This window comes from Chaetura pelagica, unplaced genomic scaffold (genome assembly GCF_000747805.2).
Source record: "Chaetura pelagica isolate M959 unplaced genomic scaffold, ChaPel_1.0 scaffold10, whole genome shotgun sequence".
Lineage (NCBI taxonomy): Eukaryota > Metazoa > Chordata > Aves > Apodiformes > Apodidae > Chaetura > Chaetura pelagica.
The window spans coordinates 9,414,324-9,435,803 of NW_009952263.1; the positions used below are offsets into that span (position 1 = coordinate 9,414,324).

General features: G+C 42.1%; 1 protein-coding gene across 1 annotated transcript in view; it reads right to left on the reverse strand.

Annotated features, from left to right (window-relative positions):
* The window catches only part of CREB5 (cAMP responsive element binding protein 5), a 223,805-nt gene that overhangs the window by 1,263 nt on the left and 201,062 nt on the right, over positions 1-21,480 (reverse strand). Inside the window, exons 7-9 of the mRNA XM_010007553.1 lie at positions 9,432-9,755; positions 1,886-2,113; positions 808-916 (exon numbers count right to left, since the gene is read on the reverse strand). Of these exons, the coding sequence (XP_010005855.1) occupies positions 808-916; positions 1,886-2,113; positions 9,432-9,755 (661 nt within the window). The remainder of the gene's footprint in view (positions 1-807; positions 917-1,885; positions 2,114-9,431; positions 9,756-21,480) is intronic.

Below are 21,480 nucleotides of genomic sequence, written 5' to 3' on the forward strand. Positions count from 1 at the left end.
GGAATCAAAATTAGAGTGCTGTGCACTGCAGCACAGAAAATCTAATTCAAGCAACAGTTGATAGGCATATAATGCAATTATGTATTTTTTTCTTTCAGTACTGTTAAAAAGCCAGATGCATAGTGATGCAGAGGAGACAGAAATGGCCTCTATTTTAAGAGAATGCCGCAATCTAGCAAATATTAACCCCGAGGCTCTTCTGAGACGTTCCAGAGCCAAGCAAAGAATTTGTCCCTAAATTACCACATTCATAAAATGCATCAACTAGACAGAATCAATTCAGTACCTCCATTAGATGATTTTTTTTTTTTAAAAAAAAGCCATGAAAGATAAGAGTTAAAAAAGAGTTGACAAACCTTGAAAACCTGCGCCATGCCTGGTCTGCACCACTGTCAGAGCACAGGACCATTTTCGCTGGAGGGGACTGTAATGTTTTCCTTTTTAACTTTCCTTTTGAGAGTTATTTTAAGGTGCTGGCAGCGCTGCTCCCAGGAGGACTCTTGCAGGTTTGGAGCTGTGAGTTCAAGCAGGTTCCTCCACAGGGGAGTGAGTGTCCATCCGTGTGCATCTCCTTGCTGGAGGGAGGGGTGGGGAAGACTAGCTCTGCTGTGTGGGATGCAAACCAGGGCTTTTTGGCTTTTGAGCGGGGCTGGATAAATAAGGGCAGGAGATTGGATGGCTTGGATGATGTTTGAGAAGACAGGTTCAAGTGAGAATATGACCAAGAAGGGGTTCTGGTGGAAAGAATTAGAAACTTTGCTTTCCTGTGAGGAGTGTGGAGACAGTGCAAACATACCAGCTACTTACTTAGATATCCTTGCGATTCTTTCTGCATAGCTGTTATCGGACAGTCTTTATGTGTTAACAATAACTGTTTCAGCTGTGCTACCTCATTTTTCAGCATGGAAACCTCATTCTAGAAAAGAAAGAGAGGGTTTAGTTGGCCACAAAGTTTAAACCAGACTCTTCTGCAAACATTAAACCCAAGAACACAGAAACTGCTCCACAACTTTGGAAGAACTGGTAAAAAATGCCACTCAGTGCTCATGTGCTGGATTTGTATTAACATTTGTCCATGACATTATTTTATAACTTCTTCTGAAGGCAATGTGGCTTCCAGATTCAAAGACATGAATTGACAAGCCAACTAACCCTTCACAAGACCAAAGATAAGTTAAGGAGTGTTTTAATCCACTTGGGAAATCCTCTGGCTCTCTGCATCGGGATGGGGGGCTGGACCTATGGGGTCAAATGACAGCCCTGGCAGGGCTGCTGTCACCTAGAGCATGTCATCTACACAGCTCTGCTACAACCAGAGCCTAGGTGCTGCTCACACCTCTGCATTTCAGGGGAGTGCACACAAACAGTTCCCACCCTTGGCAGCACACAGACACACCTCCAGATGGGGCAGAAGTATTGTGCTCACTGCACCACCTAAGAATAGCTTTTATCATAGTCAGAGTAGCTTCATCCATCCACTTAATCTTTTTCTTTCTGGTAGACTGCTCTATTTATGATCGTATCTCCCTGGCTTTCAATGAGGGTTTAGCTACATGCCTTGCTCTGAAGAAGCCTTTTATGGCCGAGTTGATGGCACTTCCAAAAAAAAAAAAAAATCCCCACAAAAAGCGATGACAGGAAAAGAAACTAAATACAATTCTGTCTAGCAAAGGCTTCAAAATCCCAAGACATCTTTTTCCTGGCTTATCCCACTAAAATGCAATTATTTCTTTAATTGAAGCACACACATCTTGATTAATCGGCTTCAATTCTGCCTGGGTGTGCGGGAGCAGCCCCAAGGGCAGCAAGGGCAGCTGGCACCGCTGGCCCCTCTGAGCACAAAGAGCCCCTCTGTGTCCTCAGGGGCGTAGACAGTGGCTCGCACCTGAAGCTGCATGTTTGTCTGGGTGAGCTCTTCTGCTTTCTTTTCCAGTGACATCACCCAGACCTTCCTCTTCTGTCTGCAGCGCGTGGCGGCGGCTCGGTTTCTTTCCAGAAATTTCCGCCTCCTCTCATCCGGGTCTTCGTCCACCACTCTCCTCCGGCGACCTCCAGTCGGCTGTGGCGGCTGTATCGTCTGCGTGGGCTGCATCTGCTGTGCTGCTGGCGAAACCTGGCCGGGAAGAAGAGGTTTGGCAAGGGGTGGTGAGGGGGGAAAACTATGGAGGGGGATGCTGAACAGGGAAGGGAAATCTCACACGCTCGTCCTGCTCCCCAGTGAGGTCTGCAACAGGCGCAAAAGGCTGCGCCAAATGCCACTGCAATGAGCTGCTGGCAAACCCTTGCCACGGTCCAAGGGGAAATTTAAAAAAAAACGATTCTCTGAATATTTGTAAGGAAAATATTTTTTCCCCTTGCAGTTATTAAAAATGGTTCATTTAGGTCCTTTCCTTACTACCACCTATTTCAAAGTTCAAATGTCAAGTACCTCTCAGCAACTGTTTTAATCAAAGCAGAAAACTGTAGAGGGTTTCTTTCTCTTTCTTTTCTTTCCTTTCTTTCTTTCTTTCTTTCTTTCTTTCTTTCTTTCTTTCTTTCTTTCTTTCTTTCTTTCTTTCTTTCTTTCTTTCTTTCTTTCTTTCTTTCTTTCTTTCTTTCTTTCTTTCTTTCTTTCTTTCTTTCTTTCTTTCTTTCTTTCTTTCTTTCTTTCTTTCTTTCTTTCTTTCTTTCTTTCTTTCTTTCTTTCTTCCTTTCTTCCTTTCTTCCTTTCTTTCTTTCTTTCTTTCTTTCTTCCTTCCTTCCTTCCTTCCTTCCTTCCTTCCTTCCTTCCTTCCTTCCTTCCTTCCTTCCTTCCTTCCTTCCTTCCTTCCTTCCTTCCTTCCTTCCTTCCTTCCTTCCTTCCTTCCTTCCTTCCTTCCTTCCTTCCTTCCTTCCTTCCTTCCTTCCTTCCTTCCTTCCTTCCTTCCTTCCTTCCTTCCTTCCTTCTCCCTCTCTTTCTTTCTCTCTTTCTCTCTTTCTTTCTCTCTTCCTTTCTCTCTTTCTCTCTTCCTTTCTCTCTTTCTCTCTCTTTCTTTCTCTTTCCTTTTCCCTTCTTTTTGTTTTAAATAAGTAAAATTTCCTCCACAATTTTCAGGAATCTCTATTTCACAGGCTTCTCCATCCCTGTCTCATGCTTTACCACCTCTGGGGACAAGAGCTGCAATGCTCTTTGCACCTGAGTAGATCTGGAAAGCTATGGGCTGGGATTGCACAAGGCTAGCAGACCTTGGTGCCCCTCAGCTGGGAGCAAAAGAAATTTAGGTACCTGAACTGGAACCTGCATTTTGGTATCCCTGCACTGTGAGGCGAAGGGATATTCCTCTTCTCAGGTATTTCCATTTGACCTCTGTGGGTGCTGTACTCCTTTTTTTTTTTCAGCAGCCTGGCTTCAAAAGCAGAGGCACACTACATCCAATCCTGCTGCTACAAAACTATGGAAAAATATGTATTTATGCTTTTTCAAGAGCAGGAGAGTATTGATCCTGCTCCTGAAAGTTAACAGGTCAGTGCCACTACAGAGAAGGCACATGGTGAGGGCAGCCCAAAGTAGTCTGTGCTACAGCTCCTGAGCCAATGAAACACATGCCCGTGGCTCTGTCAGGAACAAGCATCAGACTTAAAGTTAATCTGCCTGGGAATAGCCAGCTTTTGGATTGCTTTCCTGCCTATATGAGGCACTGAGGTAACAGGGCTCTGAGCTGGGCTTGGGAGCCTGACCCAGGTGTCCCATGGCTTGCGCCCAGCGGGAGCTGCTGCTGTGGCTCACGTTGCTGCTGTAGCTCCAGCACATTCTGGAACAGTCTGGAAACGTGAATTGTTGACTCAAAATTTACCTTCTTATTCTGGCAAAGACCCAAACCTCCAAGGTGCTTCCTTTTGACTTCAGGGAGTGGACGTACTCAGTGCTTTGTCAGACTTGAGCCCTGAATTTCAATTGTGGCAATTAACATGTGTTTGCCTAACATCTCTGTCTGGCTCAATTAAAATGATACTATCGTCTTGCGAGGTTGCTTTTCTGTCTAGAATCTCACCACAAACTGTGAAGAAGAGTTTGCTTCCTCTCCCAGCTGACTTGTGTCAATTCAAGTGGCAATTTTATGTGTAATTATTCTGTGCATCTGATAACGCTTTTTGCATAAAGCCAAATTTATTCCCAGCTTTATGTTGCACAGACAAGGAATCTCTCTCATGGGAGCAGAATTTTATTTTATTTTTTAAAAAATAACCTTCTAAAAATAAAAAAGCCACACTGAACATTCTGACTGATATTAAAAATTTCAGCTTGTATTAAGTCTGTATGTTTGCTGGTAAAATCTCCAACCCTCTGTCCACACTGGAGGTTGGAGTCCTAGGGCTTCAAGCAGTTGCAGAAGCTGCAGCCACCAGTGCCCTGCAGGCAGGACCACCAGCCACTGTCCTTGTTCCCACCAGTGTCCCCAGCCTGCCTCCAGGAGACTGCTGCCGAGAGATGCCAGCTGCTCCTCATCCACCCAGGCTGGGCATGCTGCCTCTTTAGCAAGATGTCTGAGTTCAGAGGCCTCAGAGATCCCTTTTAATGTCAACACCTCATCAAAAACCTTTCATTTTCTCACATACAACATCTTTCAGAACTTCAAAGATTTGTTATTTAAGTTTCTGGACACCAAAAGCTTTTCTTCTTTTTTTTATTCAGCATTAAAAATTCTTGTTTCTTAACTCTCCCGATCAGGTCTGCAACACTGGCAGAAAATAGTAACTATAAGTTTCTTTTTTTTTTTTTTTTTCTCTTTTTCCTCATATGATCATTTTCTCCTGAATAACTGGTGAGTCATTTTGTTTTCAAAATGTAGCACTTGGTCTTTGGGCAGTCAGAGTGCAATTTCAGAACAACAGAATCTTCTCTCTATTTCTGGCAGATATTAATCATAAAAGTTGCTATTACATCACTAATAATGTCACATGGGATAATTAACTGACTCTTACTAGATAGCGCTTAACCCTGAAATCTGTTAGGTTATATCTTGGTAACTGTCTAAGCATAATTCTGTCGCAGGATTTTGCTGCCCTGCCTAGGGACCTAAGAAAGAAAATTAACAAATAAACATGTATTAAAACTCAGTTTTTGTTGTTGTTGCTGTTGTTGTTTACTTTTGAGTGGTTTTTTTTTTAGATGATGCTAATCAAGTATCCATAATGAAGACAAGCATAGGATAGCTAATAGAATGAAACAACATCCAAACCACTATATTGCTTAAGCTATCACTCTGGCAAGTTTAATATCAAGAAACCTTCATAGGACCAACACAAGAATAGTTGCAGTAGTTGAGGCAACACAGCTACAACTCAGTAAAATATCCCTCTCTCTCAGAAAGATACCTATCAGAAGGTGATTTCTACTTTTTTCCTTGATCCAATACTTCCTGTTCTTTGCAGCTGGCTACAAAACTCATACCCTTTCATTCATGCTGCAAGAGCATAATTCATTTGGGTCCTGTGTATCAAAATGGTAGCTGAAAAGCGTGAAATGAATTTTGACATTACAGAGGGGTGTGGTGTAAAATAACATCAGTCTCTGCATGGGACCACAAGGATCACAGCAGCATGGACCATGCTGTCATTTGGCAGGGGGTCTGGAATAAAAGAATCTGGCTCAGAAGAATAAGGAGATTAATAATAAGTAAAATGCACCATAAAATTAGTGTCTGCTGGAGCAATCTGACCCACAAAGAGGCCATTACCACAGGGACTATGGATGAGCTTAGAAAGTAATAACTATGTGATTATTACTCAGCAAACCCTTATTTTTTCCCCACTCATGCACCTGCTCAGAAGTCACTTTGCACCACAGCAGCAGGCCTGCAGCAAGAGCTCTGCTGCCAGGGAAGCCATTTTCCCAGGGAGTCCTGCTCAGCCTCCTCAGCCATCACCCTCTGTTCCCATCCTCTTGGTAACACTTAGACCTATGAACAAGGTGAAGAGCTCCTTGAACCCTGATGGGGCCAGCTGCCTCCAGAGATACGCTGTGCAAAGTAAAGCTCATCTGATTCCGGGCTTGGATTGAGACTGGAGAGAATGTGACACAGTTTTGTGGCTGCAAGTCAGCCCACCTACCCTGGTGTCCATATTTCTTCTTGCCTGCCTGTTAATCTCTCAAGGTGCACAGCTAACAGGGAGTAAAAAGCACAGTAAGTCGAGGCTGCCCTAACCGGAATGACTCTGCCAGTCAGCCCACCTACCCTGGTGTCCATATTTCTTCTTGCCTGCCTGTTAATCTCTCAAGGTGCACAGCTAACAGGGAGTAAAAAGCACAGTAAGTCGAGGCTGCCCTAACCGGAATGACTCAAACCCATATCAAGCATCACACAGGTTAAGAGGAATAGGTGGATGTTAAGGTAGGACCCTCTCGATCATCTACCAAAGTTCTTGGGAGTCTGGGGAGGTCTATTCCAACTGGAAGCTAGCCAATGCTATTCCACCCTACAGAAAGGCCATGAGGGAAGACCTGGGGAACTACAGGCCTGCTAGTTTAACCTCTGTTACTGGGAACTTTATGGTGAAGATTATAGTGGGTACTACTGAAACACATTTTAAGAATAATGCAATTAGCAGGCACAGGCAATGTCGGTTCACAAGGGGACAGTCTATTTAACTACTTTGATATCCTTCTATGGTAAGGTCACCCACCTAGTGGATTGTAGATTTGCTGGATTTTAGTTAGGCTTTTGATACTGTCCCTGTCAGCATCCTCCTGGACAAGTTGTCCAACTGTGAGATGAGCAGATACGTGGTGCACTGACTAAAGAACTTGCTGAAGGGCAAAGCTTAAGGGGTTGTGCTTAATGGGGCTACATTTAACTGGTGACTGGACATCAGCAGTATTCCTCAGGGACCAAGTCTAGGGCCAGTTCTGTTTGATCTTTTTATCAATGATCTGAATGCCAGAGTTGAATGGACCATTAGCAGGTTTGATGATGATACCAAACTGGGATGTGCTGTTGATTCTCTTCAGGGACAAGAGGAATTTCAGAGGGATCTAGACAGATTGGAGCATTTAGCAATCATCAATGGCATGAAATTTAACAAGTCAAAATGCTGAGGACAGTAATGCTAGGCACAAGTATAAACTGGGAGAGGACTGGCTGGAGACCAGCCTTGCAGGAAGGGATCTGGAGGTGCTGGTCAACAGCAGGATCAACAGGAGCCAGCAGTGTACCCTGGCAGCCAAGAGGGCAAACTGCATCCTGGAGGGCATGTGAAGGTCCTTGAATGTGTTCAAAGCAGAGTAACAAAGCTGGTGAAAGGGCTGGAAAGAATGTGCTATGGAGGGGTGACCTCATTGCTCTCTACAGCTTCCTGAGGAGGGGAAGCAGAGAGGGAGATGCTGATCTCTTCTCCTTGGGATCCAGAGTTAGGAGACATGGAAATAGTTCAAAGCTGCACTGGGGAGGTTTAGACTTGTCATCAGGAAGCACTGACTAACTGAGAGGGTTGTCAGACACTGGAACAGGCCTCCTGGAAAGGTGGTCGGTGCCCCAAGCCTGTCAGTGTTTAAGAGGCATTTGGACAATGCCCTTAATGACATTTTTTAATTTTGGTCAGCCCTGAATTGGTCGGGCAGTTGAACTAGATGATTGTTGTAGGTCACTTCCAATTGTAATAGTCTGTTCTATTCTATTCTATTCTATTCTATTCTATTCTATTCTATTCTATTCTATTCTATTCTATTCTATTCTATAGGTGACTGTAGCACACTGGCTCATTGGCTGATGTCTTATCCTTAGACTTGGGAGGTTTATTTTCTCTTGTAGCTGTTTGCTTCTCACCTGTTAGAAGTGCTAATATGGACATTTTCCAGCACTGCTCCATACTGTGGTATCTGACTCCCTCACCTGCATTAACATGTTTATCCTTCCAACCCATTGGTGAGTTCGGTAATACTGTTACCCTTGTTTTAAATGCTTCAGAGAGGTACGTGACTTCCTCCATCTCATCCATGGGGTTCTCAATCTGCTAAGCACAACTTCATCCTTACCGTCTCATGGATGTCCAAGACAGGTTAGTTTTAGTTTCTCTGTTATGCAATTATGTGTTTTTATTGGAGTTTTTAAACAACTCCAAGGAAAATAACTCATTAACAGATGGGAAAATAATTGAATTCACAAAGTGAAAACTGAACTAAACTTATGAAGCTCTGGATGTCTTCTCACAGGGGAGTCTGCTGCTCCCTTATTTAGACTGTTTCTCTAAAGCTGACGATTCATTTTACATTAGCAAATGCTTTAGGGAAATCCCATGTGCTTGCAGCTTCTGCAATAATAAGGCTAGATGTTAGTAAATAGTTAATGTTGTGGGACACTGGGATGTCAGCCAAATCCTCTCATTTTCTTTAATGTTTTCTAAGAGCTTGTCTGAAAGGTATTTGCAAGCAACACAATACTTCACAGATTGAACTTCTTATGGCTGGCACTCCTTTGTCCTCATTTTATGCACTGCCTGCTTGTCCTCCTAAAATTTGCTCCCCTGACCTGACATGTTACAGTCACTGGCCCTAGAGCTTTATTTTTCTAGCGCTATTCTATGCAGAAACCTATCATCTTAAGACATTAATAGAATTCCTCTTAAAAATTACTCTGCTAAAGTCCATGCTCACTAGCTCAGTAGTTAACAAAACATTCCGTTCAGATATTGAATTATCCAAATTGCTGAAGCCAATATACCTTGTCCAAAACTTGAGACCTTCGACTCATTCAATGGACACCTTTACTGATGTTCTCATCACCTGAATCCAAATCAAAATTGCCTTCCTGGTTTAAATCTCCTTCCTTGGACTGGCTTTATCGTGTTTTTCTCCTATCATGATATCTACCAACTGTTGCCCACACTCCCAGCTAGTCTTGGCTTTCTCTCATGCTTTGCAGCTGGGGGCTACTATCCTCTTTGTAGAGTCTGGATCCCCTTTCTTCTTTTCCTCTAAGCCAATGTATCTTACCTTAAAGCTACCTCTACTGTCTCCAGTCTTGAATACGCACCCACCACTGCCATTCTACTTCACCAAAGCGAAGTGCTATGTATTTCTGCAGGTAGAACAGATACAGCTCTTTAATCTTGGCCTGAGAAGTTTAGGTTCAAGCACATTAGGCAACATATCTAACCTGCTAATCTCCATAATATGCTTTGTCCATGAAAGGATACATGGCAATCTGCAGGGCTCAGAGCACTGAAAAAACTTGGAGCTCCTTATTAAGTAAGATATTACAAATGTCTAGCAAATTAAGCAAAAAAATGAGTTGCTCCTTCACTCTGTATTCTGAATAAAGTTTGTGGTTCCCCACTGCTGGTAGCGGACATTTATGAGCAGCCTGAGGGGCTTGTATCTGACAAGACATGCATGCAGGGAGAAACAACACAGGGATCAGGTTTTAACTCCACATAACAGCACCACTCAGCAGTGCAGCGTGGCATGAAGGTGTTACCTGTGCTTGTCCGCCCGAGTGCAGCGGGGGGTGCGGCGACGTCTGGTGATGTGCCGGGTGCGCGTGAAGGTGCGAGTGGGAGTGGTGGTGGGGATGGTTCTGCTGGTGGTGAGGCTGAGGGTGAGGGTGGTGCGCTGGGTGCTGGTGCTGGTGCGGGTAGGAGTGATGAGGTGGCAGCGTCTGGTGCTGATGAGGATGTGAGTGCATATGATGGTGGGGCGTCTGGTCCTGCCGCGAGCTCATCATTTCCATCATGTGGCCCATGGTGTTCATATTCCCGTTCGACATGGCGGCAGGATGATGAGTCAGTGCTGCCTTCAGTCTCTGGAACAGAGGAAGGCAGAGAATTCCAACATTCATGCATGATGATCTGAGCAATTAGAGTAAGATTTCTGTCGTGCTAGAAATGCTGCCTTCTCCTGTGTTTTGAGATTCATTTAGGTTTTTTCTTGCTGTTCCCTTGATAAAAGTCATCTTATTTCAGTTTGAGAAATACCATATTCTTGGGCTCTAATTTAGTTTTCCACTGTAAATACGTAAAGACATAAACATCTGAACTGAAATTTAACAGTTACACATTTCCTACTGTGCTGCTGAGGAAAAATAACTGGCTCTCACCCTTTTCCCTTTGGCCAGCTCAGTAGCATTAGCTTTATCAAGCTTGTACTCTTGCAACTTTTAAAAATGAAAGTCTGATTAAAATAAAGGTGCAACAAAGTTTCCCTCTTGTTTTTACTACTGATATTATTGGAAAGACTAATTGATAAATATGTTGTATTGGTGTGTTTTTCAAATTCAGGCTCAAATACATTCTACAGTTGTACTAGCACCCAACCCGGTCTTTCATCAGAAAGACAGAAAAATACTGAGGTCCTCAACCTAGTCTTTTTTCTTTGAAATAATTATTTGAACACTTTCAAACATCTGCTGAGTTTTTATCACATGCTAACCCCTCTCTCTGTTTTGTACTCCTTATGTTTTGTACTGTCACTGGATTGGGCTCTGGAGTCCTGACCAGGGCTTAACTCTCCTTAATGGGAGAAATCAATGGGATTTGTCTGCTTCTACTTGAATACCACCAAAGGGCAATGGGAAGAGCTGCCACATTTTGGATTGCAGGCTAGGACCCTTGAGTGCTAAAGCTATAGCTGAAATACAGAGAAAAATACATTATCTTCAGCAGAATTACATGGTCATCCCAAAGCTATAAGCTAGTGTCATCCTACTCTTGGGAGTACTGAAATCACTGGCATCCTAGAAGAGCTAGAGCCTGACAGATGTCAGCTAGGTGAAGGGCTTCTTCCAAAACCGTGAAAACCTCCTTGGCATCCACGGTTCTTCATCTGGTTTAGCAGAGAGTATTATCTACAGGCAGCCACCCAAGACCTCTTTACATCTTTATGTTTTTGAAGAAGTCAACGTAAGCTTGGTTTACTCTGCCTTATGCAAGTAATTAGTAATCAGAAAAAGACAAAAAGGGAGGGAAGTCCAAGGTATCGCTTGATGTCAGACTATCATGATCTGAAGTATCCAGACAGAAGATATCATGCATAGTAGATAGCTCATCAGTTAGAAATGCCACCAATAGGACAACCAGCAAGAAACAAGAGGACAGAGGTGTGCCTTTCCCCACAGAAGTATCTGTGGATCACAGATCATGGTCAGATGATCCTACAAGCCAATGTAGCTAAAATCTGCCAGTGGCAGAGCAATGAAGAGACTGAACTGCTTTTTGGTTTTGTCTTTAAAGGAAAGAGAGTGACTGCCAGGACTCTAAGAAACTATAAGCATGAATGTCAATCTACTCTACTAATATTGAAATAACATCTGTCTGTGCAACTTCACTGAAAGGCCACAGGTAAAACCTCTTATGTTCAGATCTGCAGCCCTATTGTGTTTTTGCATCTGGGAGTGAGGAAGAAACAAATTCTTAAGGAAGAAAAAAAAAAAAAAAAAGAAAAAAAAAGAGAAAAAAAAAAAGAAGATTGTGGAAGGCAAAAAGAAGTAACAGGGTCACTTCAGAGTATCATCCTGAAATTTTTGTATCCCACAAGTTTTTGCAGATTTCATGAATGTCATTCCACCAAGGCACACTAATAAATCAATTAAAAAAAAAAAAAAAAAAAAGGGAAAGAAAAAAGGAAAGATACCTTTGCAAAACACATCAGTGCTTCAGTTTTTGTGAAGGAAAACTGGACTGATGACTTTTAAGAAGTTTCCTTAAGAAAAGTTTTCAAACCATGACCACACTATGGCATGAGTCACAACTTAATGATCTTCTGAAAAAGAGATCGAGGCAAATTTATCTGGCATTAAGGTTAAAAACCTCCTTCTCTACCTCTGAAACTAGAATGGAGCTCAATCTAACATCAACACCTGCAACTCATCCTGGGTATAAAATGGAGGTTTTGAGTAGCTGTTGTCCTTAACTTGTCAAATTTGACTGCTACCCTGGTTACTGCAAGCAGCTCTTCATATTTCTCCGAATAACTGGTGTTATCCAGGAGTGCATTAGGAAAAATACGGAGAACAGCACATGAGTAAGTCGAGTCATTCTGCATGTCATTCTTTAAAAGTTGCTAAGACCTTTTTTATGGGGCTGAGCCACCACACAGATCTAAGCTGAAGCACCTATAAAAGCAGTTGGAACTTTGTTTTCTGAATCAAAATGCAAAAATACAAGCACTGATTAGCTAGCAGTTTTATGTGATGACTACTTAACAAAATCTACCAATGCTATATTTGTGAAAGACCTCTGAAACTGAACTATAACATATCTCATTCTAAATGGAAGACTTCCAAAGCCAAAAGAAAAGAAAAGGAAAAAAAAAAAATACGGAGGGAAAATCTTAATCTGCAAATAAAGATATTTTTTTCAGCTGTAAAAACTGTGGCTTATTAGTGTGGCGCAACTTCAAGGAGAACAAATTATTTTGTTTTCTTTCCATAGCCCCTTCTACCACATCCATTTATTTGAGATAGCAAATCAAGAGAGACAGTGAGAGGTCTGACACGCAGCTGGTTTCAGTCAATAGGGGTCATTTCCATTTGGTCTGTGTATTTTACAAGCTCCTTGTTCACTGTTCCCAAAGGGAGGGTGGGCCAGCTGCCCTGGATCCCAGTCCTGGTAAGAAACCAGCTCTCTACCTCATCCTGACCCAGCACAGCAACAACCATTGCCTGGCCCTTGCCTCCCTTTAACTTCATGCTCAGCCCAGCTCCACAGCAGCAACAGCCCTGCCTGCACAGCGGCTATTCTTTTATACATTAACCCAGCCACTGCTGCCCATCAGAAATATGTAAGGACTGATAAGCTTTTTCTTTTTTTTTTTCCTTTGGTCTTCAGTGAGATCAATTGTTTGGGATGTTTTAGTTAAAGCACGGGGAGGGGGGAAATCACCAGCACTTGGTGAACTCTTTGCATTGAGTGTGCATAGAGCTGGAAGGGCAGGCTGCATTTTTGTTATTGTTCTTCTTCTATGTGCTAATTGCAAACAGCTGTTTTAGTTTAGTGTCACACAAAATGCGATGGCATCAAAATTGAGCTTGCTGGACTGACTGCATTAGCAAACCCCCTCTAGAATGAAATGATAACCCAGGATCTGACCGTGCAGCTGCTCAGTTTTTCAGGAACTGTGTGGCTGACTTCACCAGAGCCTGCAGGTATCTGACAGTTCATAGTGTGAGGCTGAAACAGAGGACTCAGTTCTCAGATCTCCTTTCACCAAGGAAAAAAATAATTCTGCTAACCTCAGGGACAGTGGTTTTTAGGGCACAGTCCCTCTTCTCTCCCTTTTATAGTGCAGTTTTCAAAAAACTCCCCACCAACCTCAAGCCAAGAGGAAATGCAGGTGCTCACCTTGCCTGGCTTTTGGCCCATACTGATTATTATTTCATCAAAGTAACATAGTGATCAACATCAGTCACACTCAATCATGACAATACCATTAATGGCTATCAATAACATGGACAACATAAGAAATCTTTCACAGACAATAGCCTGCTTTGTCTCTGATCAAGTGAATAAAGAAAATTCCCTTTTGATCCTACAGGAAGGCAGAAGCACATAAACTCTCATCTTTGATGCCTAGAAGGAAATAGAAGCAGTGGCTAATACTGCTTCACAGGTATGAATGTTATACTGTTGATGATGGTAATACCCCTAACTGACCTATTTACTCTGAAGCCACCCCACTGAACATCTTATGAAGTTAACACCTCAAAGAAGTTATTGTTGTACCTGGAATACTGGTTGTTTATTTTGTTGGGTTTTTTTTGGAAAGAGTTTTCACAGTGCTTCCTCCACCTAAAGCCTGACATCATGGTGCAGTGAATTCCTTGATGTTTCTTTTTATCGACACAGACCTTAATTGATTCACTGAACATCTTTGGGTAAACCTTAAGTCTGCAAAAAATGGGCTACAAGCATTTGAGATCATGAATGAAAAATAATATCAGCTTCCCTCATTTTTCTACAGTTCAGGACCTTGCTGCTTTTGAATTTTTCTGTATTATTACATGTATTTCAAGGTTGCCTTGGTTTTTGCCCCACCTGTCCTTCTCCGAAATTGCTAGTGAAAAACGCAGCATTTTTTTCAGTTTGTTAGAAGAAGTTAAAAAAAAAAACAAAATATAAAAACCAAGTCACAACAAAACACAAAACTTCATAGTATCATAGAATCATACAATGGTTTAAGGTTGGAAGGGACCTTAAAGATTACCAGGTTACAACCCCCTTGCATGGGCAGGGACACCCCACACTAGACCAGGCTGCACAAAGCCTCATCCAGTCTGGGCAACCTATTCCAGTGCTGTATATTACATATCTGTATATGACAATAAACTACAACTTTCATTTATTCCTCAGTGGAGAAATGACAAAAATCTCCTCCAATGTTACAGATGTTATCACCTGAGCTGTCTGTGCTTGCATCAAACAATAAACTATTGTATCATCCAGCTGAATTTTAGGTTGGGACAGACATGGAGTGCTGGTTTTGAATAGGATTGAATTGTTCTGAATAAGTATGCATTGCTGCACTCAGAAAAAACACCTCCCTTCCTCTTCTGGTCTGCATGCCCAAATCCCACTAAATTAGGGAAGAGACAAGACCAGCTGTAGTATTATCTTAATGTCTGGTATATTCTTATCAGGAGATTATAACAGACCCCTGTAGGCAGCTGGAATATGATCTCAAATATATTTTCTTGCACTAGTGAATGTGCTTCTAGTCCCTGTTATACAGGGGTGTAATAAGTTCCCTAAAGGGGACAGAAGAGTCTAGAGAGGGGTGGGAAATCAGAAAATTTCACAGACATAAGAATCCCCACATATCTGCAATTAGGTAGCAGCCTCAGGGTAAAAATCTTGATTAGTCAAACTTCATGGCAAGCATAGCAGTGACTTCAGAGGCACTAATATTGTTTTCTCATCTGTGATGGTCACGCTTTCATTTTCACTTGTGCTTCATCATATCCAAGATGGATACACAGAGTTAAGCTGCAGGCAGCTAAAGCTGTGAACAGAGCTTCATAGAATCATAGAATGTCTTGGGTTGGAAGCAACCTATACAGGTCATCTAGGCCAAAAGCAGGGACATCTGCACATATACCAGATTGCTCAGAGCCCCATCAAGCCTGACCTTGAGTGTCACCAGCGATGAGGCCTCCACCACCTCTCTAGGCAACCCGTTCCAGTGATCCACCACCTAATATATCAGATTAAAAATGTGTTGTTTTTCAGTAACAAAAATTCAGCTTATTTGTTGATGAGATTTCACCCAACCTGTTTCAGAGCATCACACTGAATTCTATCCTCTCTTCCAACTATGACTGTGATGAGAGAATTTAAGCATAAATATCACTCAGGTCTTTTATAGCTGGCTGCTTACAAGCATTTCACAGTATAAATAACAGAAACCACTCTCTGCAAATATTCCACTTACAATCATAAAAGCAAATTGGAGGCGATTCATTTCCACCCAATAAGTGAATTTAAATACTTATGAGCATATTTCAAAGACTGGTGATTAGAAAGTCTCTCATGCCACATTAAATGCTTGCTCCTACTTTTCTTGTGCAGTAAAATACAGTCCTGTGTGTTCACTGAAGGAGGAGTGAGAGGTATGTGAAGGGCATGAAATCCAGAACTGAAGTGGCACATTACACTAATGTAAAGAGAAAAGGGGGATGCATTTAATTCACAACTCGCCAGTAAACAGTGCCAAACTGCTAATCTTCTAATTATTTGCAGGCTGCTTGGCAAATCTGAATTATACTTTTCCCTTCCTTTGTGCTTTCTTCCCTACTTAGTTGGATTTTGTAAGGACACGAACAATGGATTGTCACCCAGCCTTCAGTGCAGCTTAGCCTCTAATAAAAACAACAAATTTGCTCCCTTGTCCTTCCAAATGCAAACTGAATTAAACTTCAGCAGAAAGCAGCGAGAATCAACTCTCCGAATAACCGGTGTTATCCAGGAGTGCATTAGGAAAAATACGGAGAACAGCACATGAGTAAGTCGAGTCATTCTGCATGTCATTCTTTAAAAGTTGCTAAGACCTTTTTTATGGGGCTGAGCCACCACACAGATCTAAGCTGAAGCACCTATAAAAGCAGTTGGAACTTTGTTTTCTGAATCAAAATGCAAAAATACAAGCACTGATTAGCTAGCAGTTTTATGTGATGACTACTTAACAAAATCTACCAATGCTATATTTGTGAAAGACCTCTGAAACTGAACTATAACATATCTCATTCTAAATGGAAGACTTCCAAAGCCAAAAGAAAAGAAAAGGAAAAAAAAAAAATACGGAGGGAAAATCTTAATCTGCAAATAAAGATATTTTTTTCAGCTGTAAAAACTGTGGCTTATTAGTGTGGCGCAACTTCAAGGAGAACAAATTATTTTGTTTTCTTTCCATAGCCCCTTCTACCACATCCATTTATTTGAGATAGCAAATCAAGAGAGACAGTGAGAGGTCTGACACGCAGCTGGTTTCAGTCAATAGGGGTCATTTCCATTTGGTCTGTGTATTTTACAAGCTCCTTGTTCACTGTTCCCAAAGGGAGGGTGGGCCAGCTGCCCTGGATCCCAGTCCTGGTAAGAAACCAGCTCTCTACCTCATCCTGACCCAGCACAGCAACAACCATTGCCTGGCCCTTGCCTCCCTTTAACTTCATGCTCAGCCCAGCTCCACAGCAGCAACAGCCCTGCCTGCACAGCGGCCCAGAGCAATGCTTATCTTCCATTAACCAGCCACTGCTGCCCATCAGAAATATGTAAGGACTGATAAGCTTTTTCTTTTTTTTTTTCCTTTGGTCTTCAGTGAGATCAATTGTTTGGGATGTTTTAGTTAAAGCACGGGGAGGGGGGAAATCACCAGCACTTGGTGAACTCTTTGCATTGAGTGTGCATAGAGCTGGAAGGGCAGGCTGCATTTTTGTTATTGTTCTTCTTCTATGTGCTAATTGCAAACAGCTGTTTTAGTTTAGTGTCACACAAAATGCGATGGCATCAAAATTGAGCTTGCTGGACTGACTGCATTAGCAAACCCCCTCTAGAATGAAATGATAACCCAGGATCTGACCGTGCAGCTGCTCAGTTTTTCAGGAACTGTGTGGCTGACTTCACCAGAGCCTGCAGGTATCTGACAGTTCATAGTGTGAGGCTGAAACAGAGGACTCAGTTCTCAGATCTCCTTTCACCAAGGAAAAAAATAATTCTGCTAACCTCAGGGACAGTGGTTTTTAGGGCACAGTCCCTCTTCTCTCCCTTTTATAGTGCAGTTTTCAAAAAACTCCCCACCAACCTCAAGCCAAGAGGAAATGCAGGTGCTCACCTTGCCTGGCTTTTGGCCCATACTGATTATTATTTCATCAAAGTAACATAGTGATCAACATCAGTCACACTCAATCATGACAATACCATTAATGGCTATCAATAACATGGACAACATAAGAAATCTTTCACAGACAATAGCCTGCTTTGTCTCTGATCAAGTGAATAAAGAAAATTCCCTTTTGATCCTACAGGAAGGCAGAAGCACATAAACTCTCATCTTTGATGCCTAGAAGGAAATAGAAGCAGTGGCTAATACTGCTTCACAGGTATGAATGTTATACTGTTGATGATGGTAATACCCCTAACTGACCTATTTACTCTGAAGCCACCCCACTGAACATCTTATGAAGTTAACACCTCAAAGAAGTTATTGTTGTACCTGGAATACTGGTTGTTTATTTTGTTGGGGTTTTTTTGGAAAGAGTTTTCACAGTGCTTCCTCCACCTAAAGCCTGACATCATGGTGCAGTGAATTCCTTGATGTTTCTTTTTATCGACACAGACCTTAATTGATTCACTGAACATCTTTGGGTAAACCTTAAGTCTGCAAAAAATGGGCTACAAGCATTTGAGATCATGAATGAAAAATAATATCAGCTTCCCTCATTTTTCTACAGTTCAGGACCTTGCTGCTTTTGAATTTTTCTGTATTATTACATGTATTTCAAGGTTGCCTTGGTTTTTGCCCCACCTGTCCTTCTCCGAAATTGCTAGTGAAAAACGCAGCATTTTTTTCAGTTTGTTAGAAGAAGTTAAAAAAAAAAACAAAATATAAAAACCAAGTCACAACAAAACACAAAACTTCATAGTATCATAGAATCATACAATGGTTTAAGGTTGGAAGGGACCTTAAAGATTACCAGGTTACAACCCCCTTGCATGGGCAGGGACACCCCACACTAGACCAGGCTGCACAAAGCCTCATCCAGTCTGGGCAACCTATTCCAGTGCTGTATATTACATATCTGTATATGACAATAAACTACAACTTTCATTTATTCCTCAGTGGAGAAATGACAAAAATCTCCTCCAATGTTACAGATGTTATCACCTGAGCTGTCTGTGCTTGCATCAAACAATAAACTATTGTATCATCCAGCTGAATTTTAGGTTGGGACAGACATGGAGTGCTGGTTTTGAATAGGATTGAATTGTTCTGAATAAGTATGCATTGCTGCACTCAGAAAAAACACCTCCCTTCCTCTTCTGGTCTGCATGCCCAAATCCCACTAAATTAGGGAAGAGACAAGACCAGCTGTAGTATTATCTTAATGTCTGGTATATTCTTATCAGGAGATTATAACAGACCCCTGTAGGCAGCTGGAATATGATCTCAAATATATTTTCTTGCACTAGTGAATGTGCTTCTAGTCCCTGTTATACAGGGGTGTAATAAGTTCCCTAAAGGGGACAGAAGAGTCTAGAGAGGGGTGGGAAATCAGAAAATTTCACAGACATAAGAATCCCCACATATCTGCAATTAGGTAGCAGCCTCAGGGTAAAAATCTTGATTAGTCAAACTTCATGGCAAGCATAGCAGTGACTTCAGAGGCACTAATATTGTTTTCTCATCTGTGATGGTCACGCTTTCATTTTCACTTGTGCTTCATCATATCCAAGATGGATACACAGAGTTAAGCTGCAGGCAGCTAAAGCTGTGAACAGAGCTTCATAGAATCATAGAATGTCTTGGGTTGGAAGCAACCTATACAGGTCATCTAGGCCAAAAGCAGGGACATCTGCACATATACCAGATTGCTCAGAGCCCCATCAAGCCTGACCTTGAGTGTCACCAGCGATGAGGCCTCCACCACCTCTCTAGGCAACCCGTTCCAGTGATCCACCACCTAATATATCAGATTAAAAATGTGTTGTTTTTCAGTAACAAAAATTCAGCTTATTTGTTGATGAGATTTCACCCAACCTGTTTCAGAGCATCACACTGAATTCTATCCTCTCTTCCAACTATGACTGTGATGAGAGAATTTAAGCATAAATATCACTCAGGTCTTTTATAGCTGGCTGCTTACAAGCATTTCACAGTATAAATAACAGAAACCACTCTCTGCAAATATTCCACTTACAATCATAAAAGCAAATTGGAGGCGATTCATTTCCACCCAATAAGTGAATTTAAATACTTATGAGCATATTTCAAAGACTGGTGATTAGAAAGTCTCTCATGCCACATTAAATGCTTGCTCCTACTTTTCTTGTGCAGTAAAATACAGTCCTGTGTGTTCACTGAAGGAGGAGTGAGAGGTATGTGAAGGGCATGAAATCCAGAACTGAAGTGGCACATTACACTAATGTAAAGAGAAAAGGGGGATGCATTTAATTCACAACTCGCCAGTAAACAGTGCCAAACTGCTAATCTTCTAATTATTTGCAGGCTGCTTGGCAAATCTGAATTATACTTTTCCCTTCCTTTGTGCTTTCTTCCCTACTTAGTTGGATTTTGTAAGGACACGAACAATGGATTGTCACCCAGCCTTCAGTGCAGCTTAGCCTCTAATAAAAACAACAAATTTGCTCCCTTGTCCTTCCAAATGCAAACTGAATTAAACTTCAGCAGAAAGCAGCGAGAATCAACTGCAAACAATCAAAGAGGCAATAAAACTAGTAGACACCATGCTGCTCGAGGACGGGTCAGCTGCAAGAGCTGCTTCAGTGTCCCTGAACTCGGGGCACAGAGGAGCTCTGAGCAGTCACACTGCCTGGTGACATCAGTCCCAGGGACACCTCTCCAGACGACTGCCAGTTTTAAGTAATCTAATGCAGGTCGCAGCCAGGGTGGCCCAAGGGCACTCTGCCAGACCTGCCATCTTCTTAGTGGCAGCATTTCATTGAGAATGGCCACGGCTCCAGGGACAGCAGGAAACACACGTGTTTACAGCCCATCCCCACCCAGCAGTTTCCTTCTGATCAGCTCAAAGCACCTTGCAAAGGAGATAAGCATCATTATCCTTGTACAGTGCACCACCTTTTTGAAGATTAGAAGCAGAAAAATGCCCATTCCTATTCTACACACATTTTTAATGACCAAGAAAATTATAATCAAGACAGAAAATACACTGAAAGTACAGTTTGTACTTCTCACTATATGCTATTTCTTGCATGAATCATCTCACTGCAGTGTGAAACAACTGGATTTGATTTGCACAGGAGTCAGGAAATGTAAAGTTCAAAAAATCAAACCCCTAATTCCCACCAAGTCTAAGTCAATCCCTGCATATGTATCCATGACAAGGGATATTTAATTATGTAATCACACAACACACAGCAAAGTGATTTATTACTAGCAAATGGTGTCATATAATTTCAACATACAATACCAATAGAAGGATCCAAAAAATACAACCAACTTCTGTCAGATTTCCCCTCTGTGTGCCAGAGTCCAAAAGGAAAGCTGCTACTTAGCTGCTACCTGCCCCTGGAGAGGCAGGTTCCTGACAGCAAAATGCCTGACACTTGGCGGATTAATTGCCTGTGCCTGCTATCAGTAGGCAGGCACATACCCGATCACCATCCTAAATCTCTAAATAGATAGTCTTCTGCTTAGTTACTGGTATATTCCTATGCCTGCTAGGTCACCACCTGTGGAAAATGCAGAAAAAGGAGGTGTCGATAAAATCACTCCATGTTAAAAGCACCCTGCAAGGCAGTGGGGAAACTTAGGCTTGAGGGGACCTGAGTCTGTACTTCCCATCTCCCATATCTATTCTCTAACACCCATATTACACCTCATTCCAAATCCAAGAGACCATGGACTCCTTCTTCACATTTGACAAAAAACACTTTGGGAAAACCTCTGACAACAGGGCTGGAGCTTAGGTCTTCCTCACTCCTGCAAGCAAGGAGTCTCTAAAATCATGTGCCCATCTTCTAGCACAATGCAAGTGCGTGTTCAGCACTTGCACGGCTATATATATATATGTCTATATCTTGCCTAAGCCCACATTTATTAATGTATTAAATGAGTAAAGTGGAAATTTATTTCAGAGGAAGGTTGGGGAATTTTCTATACAAGCCAGATACAGACTAAATCCTGAAATCAGAGCACTCTTTAACGCTGGAAGGAACACTGTGGGTTTAGGTATTTTAATCTGTACTCAAGAGACCAATCAGGATTTGCACCACAAAAATGTGTCTCTGCAGAACACTGCTCTGAAGCCTCGAGACCCCTTAAAGAGTGACTTTGGTTTC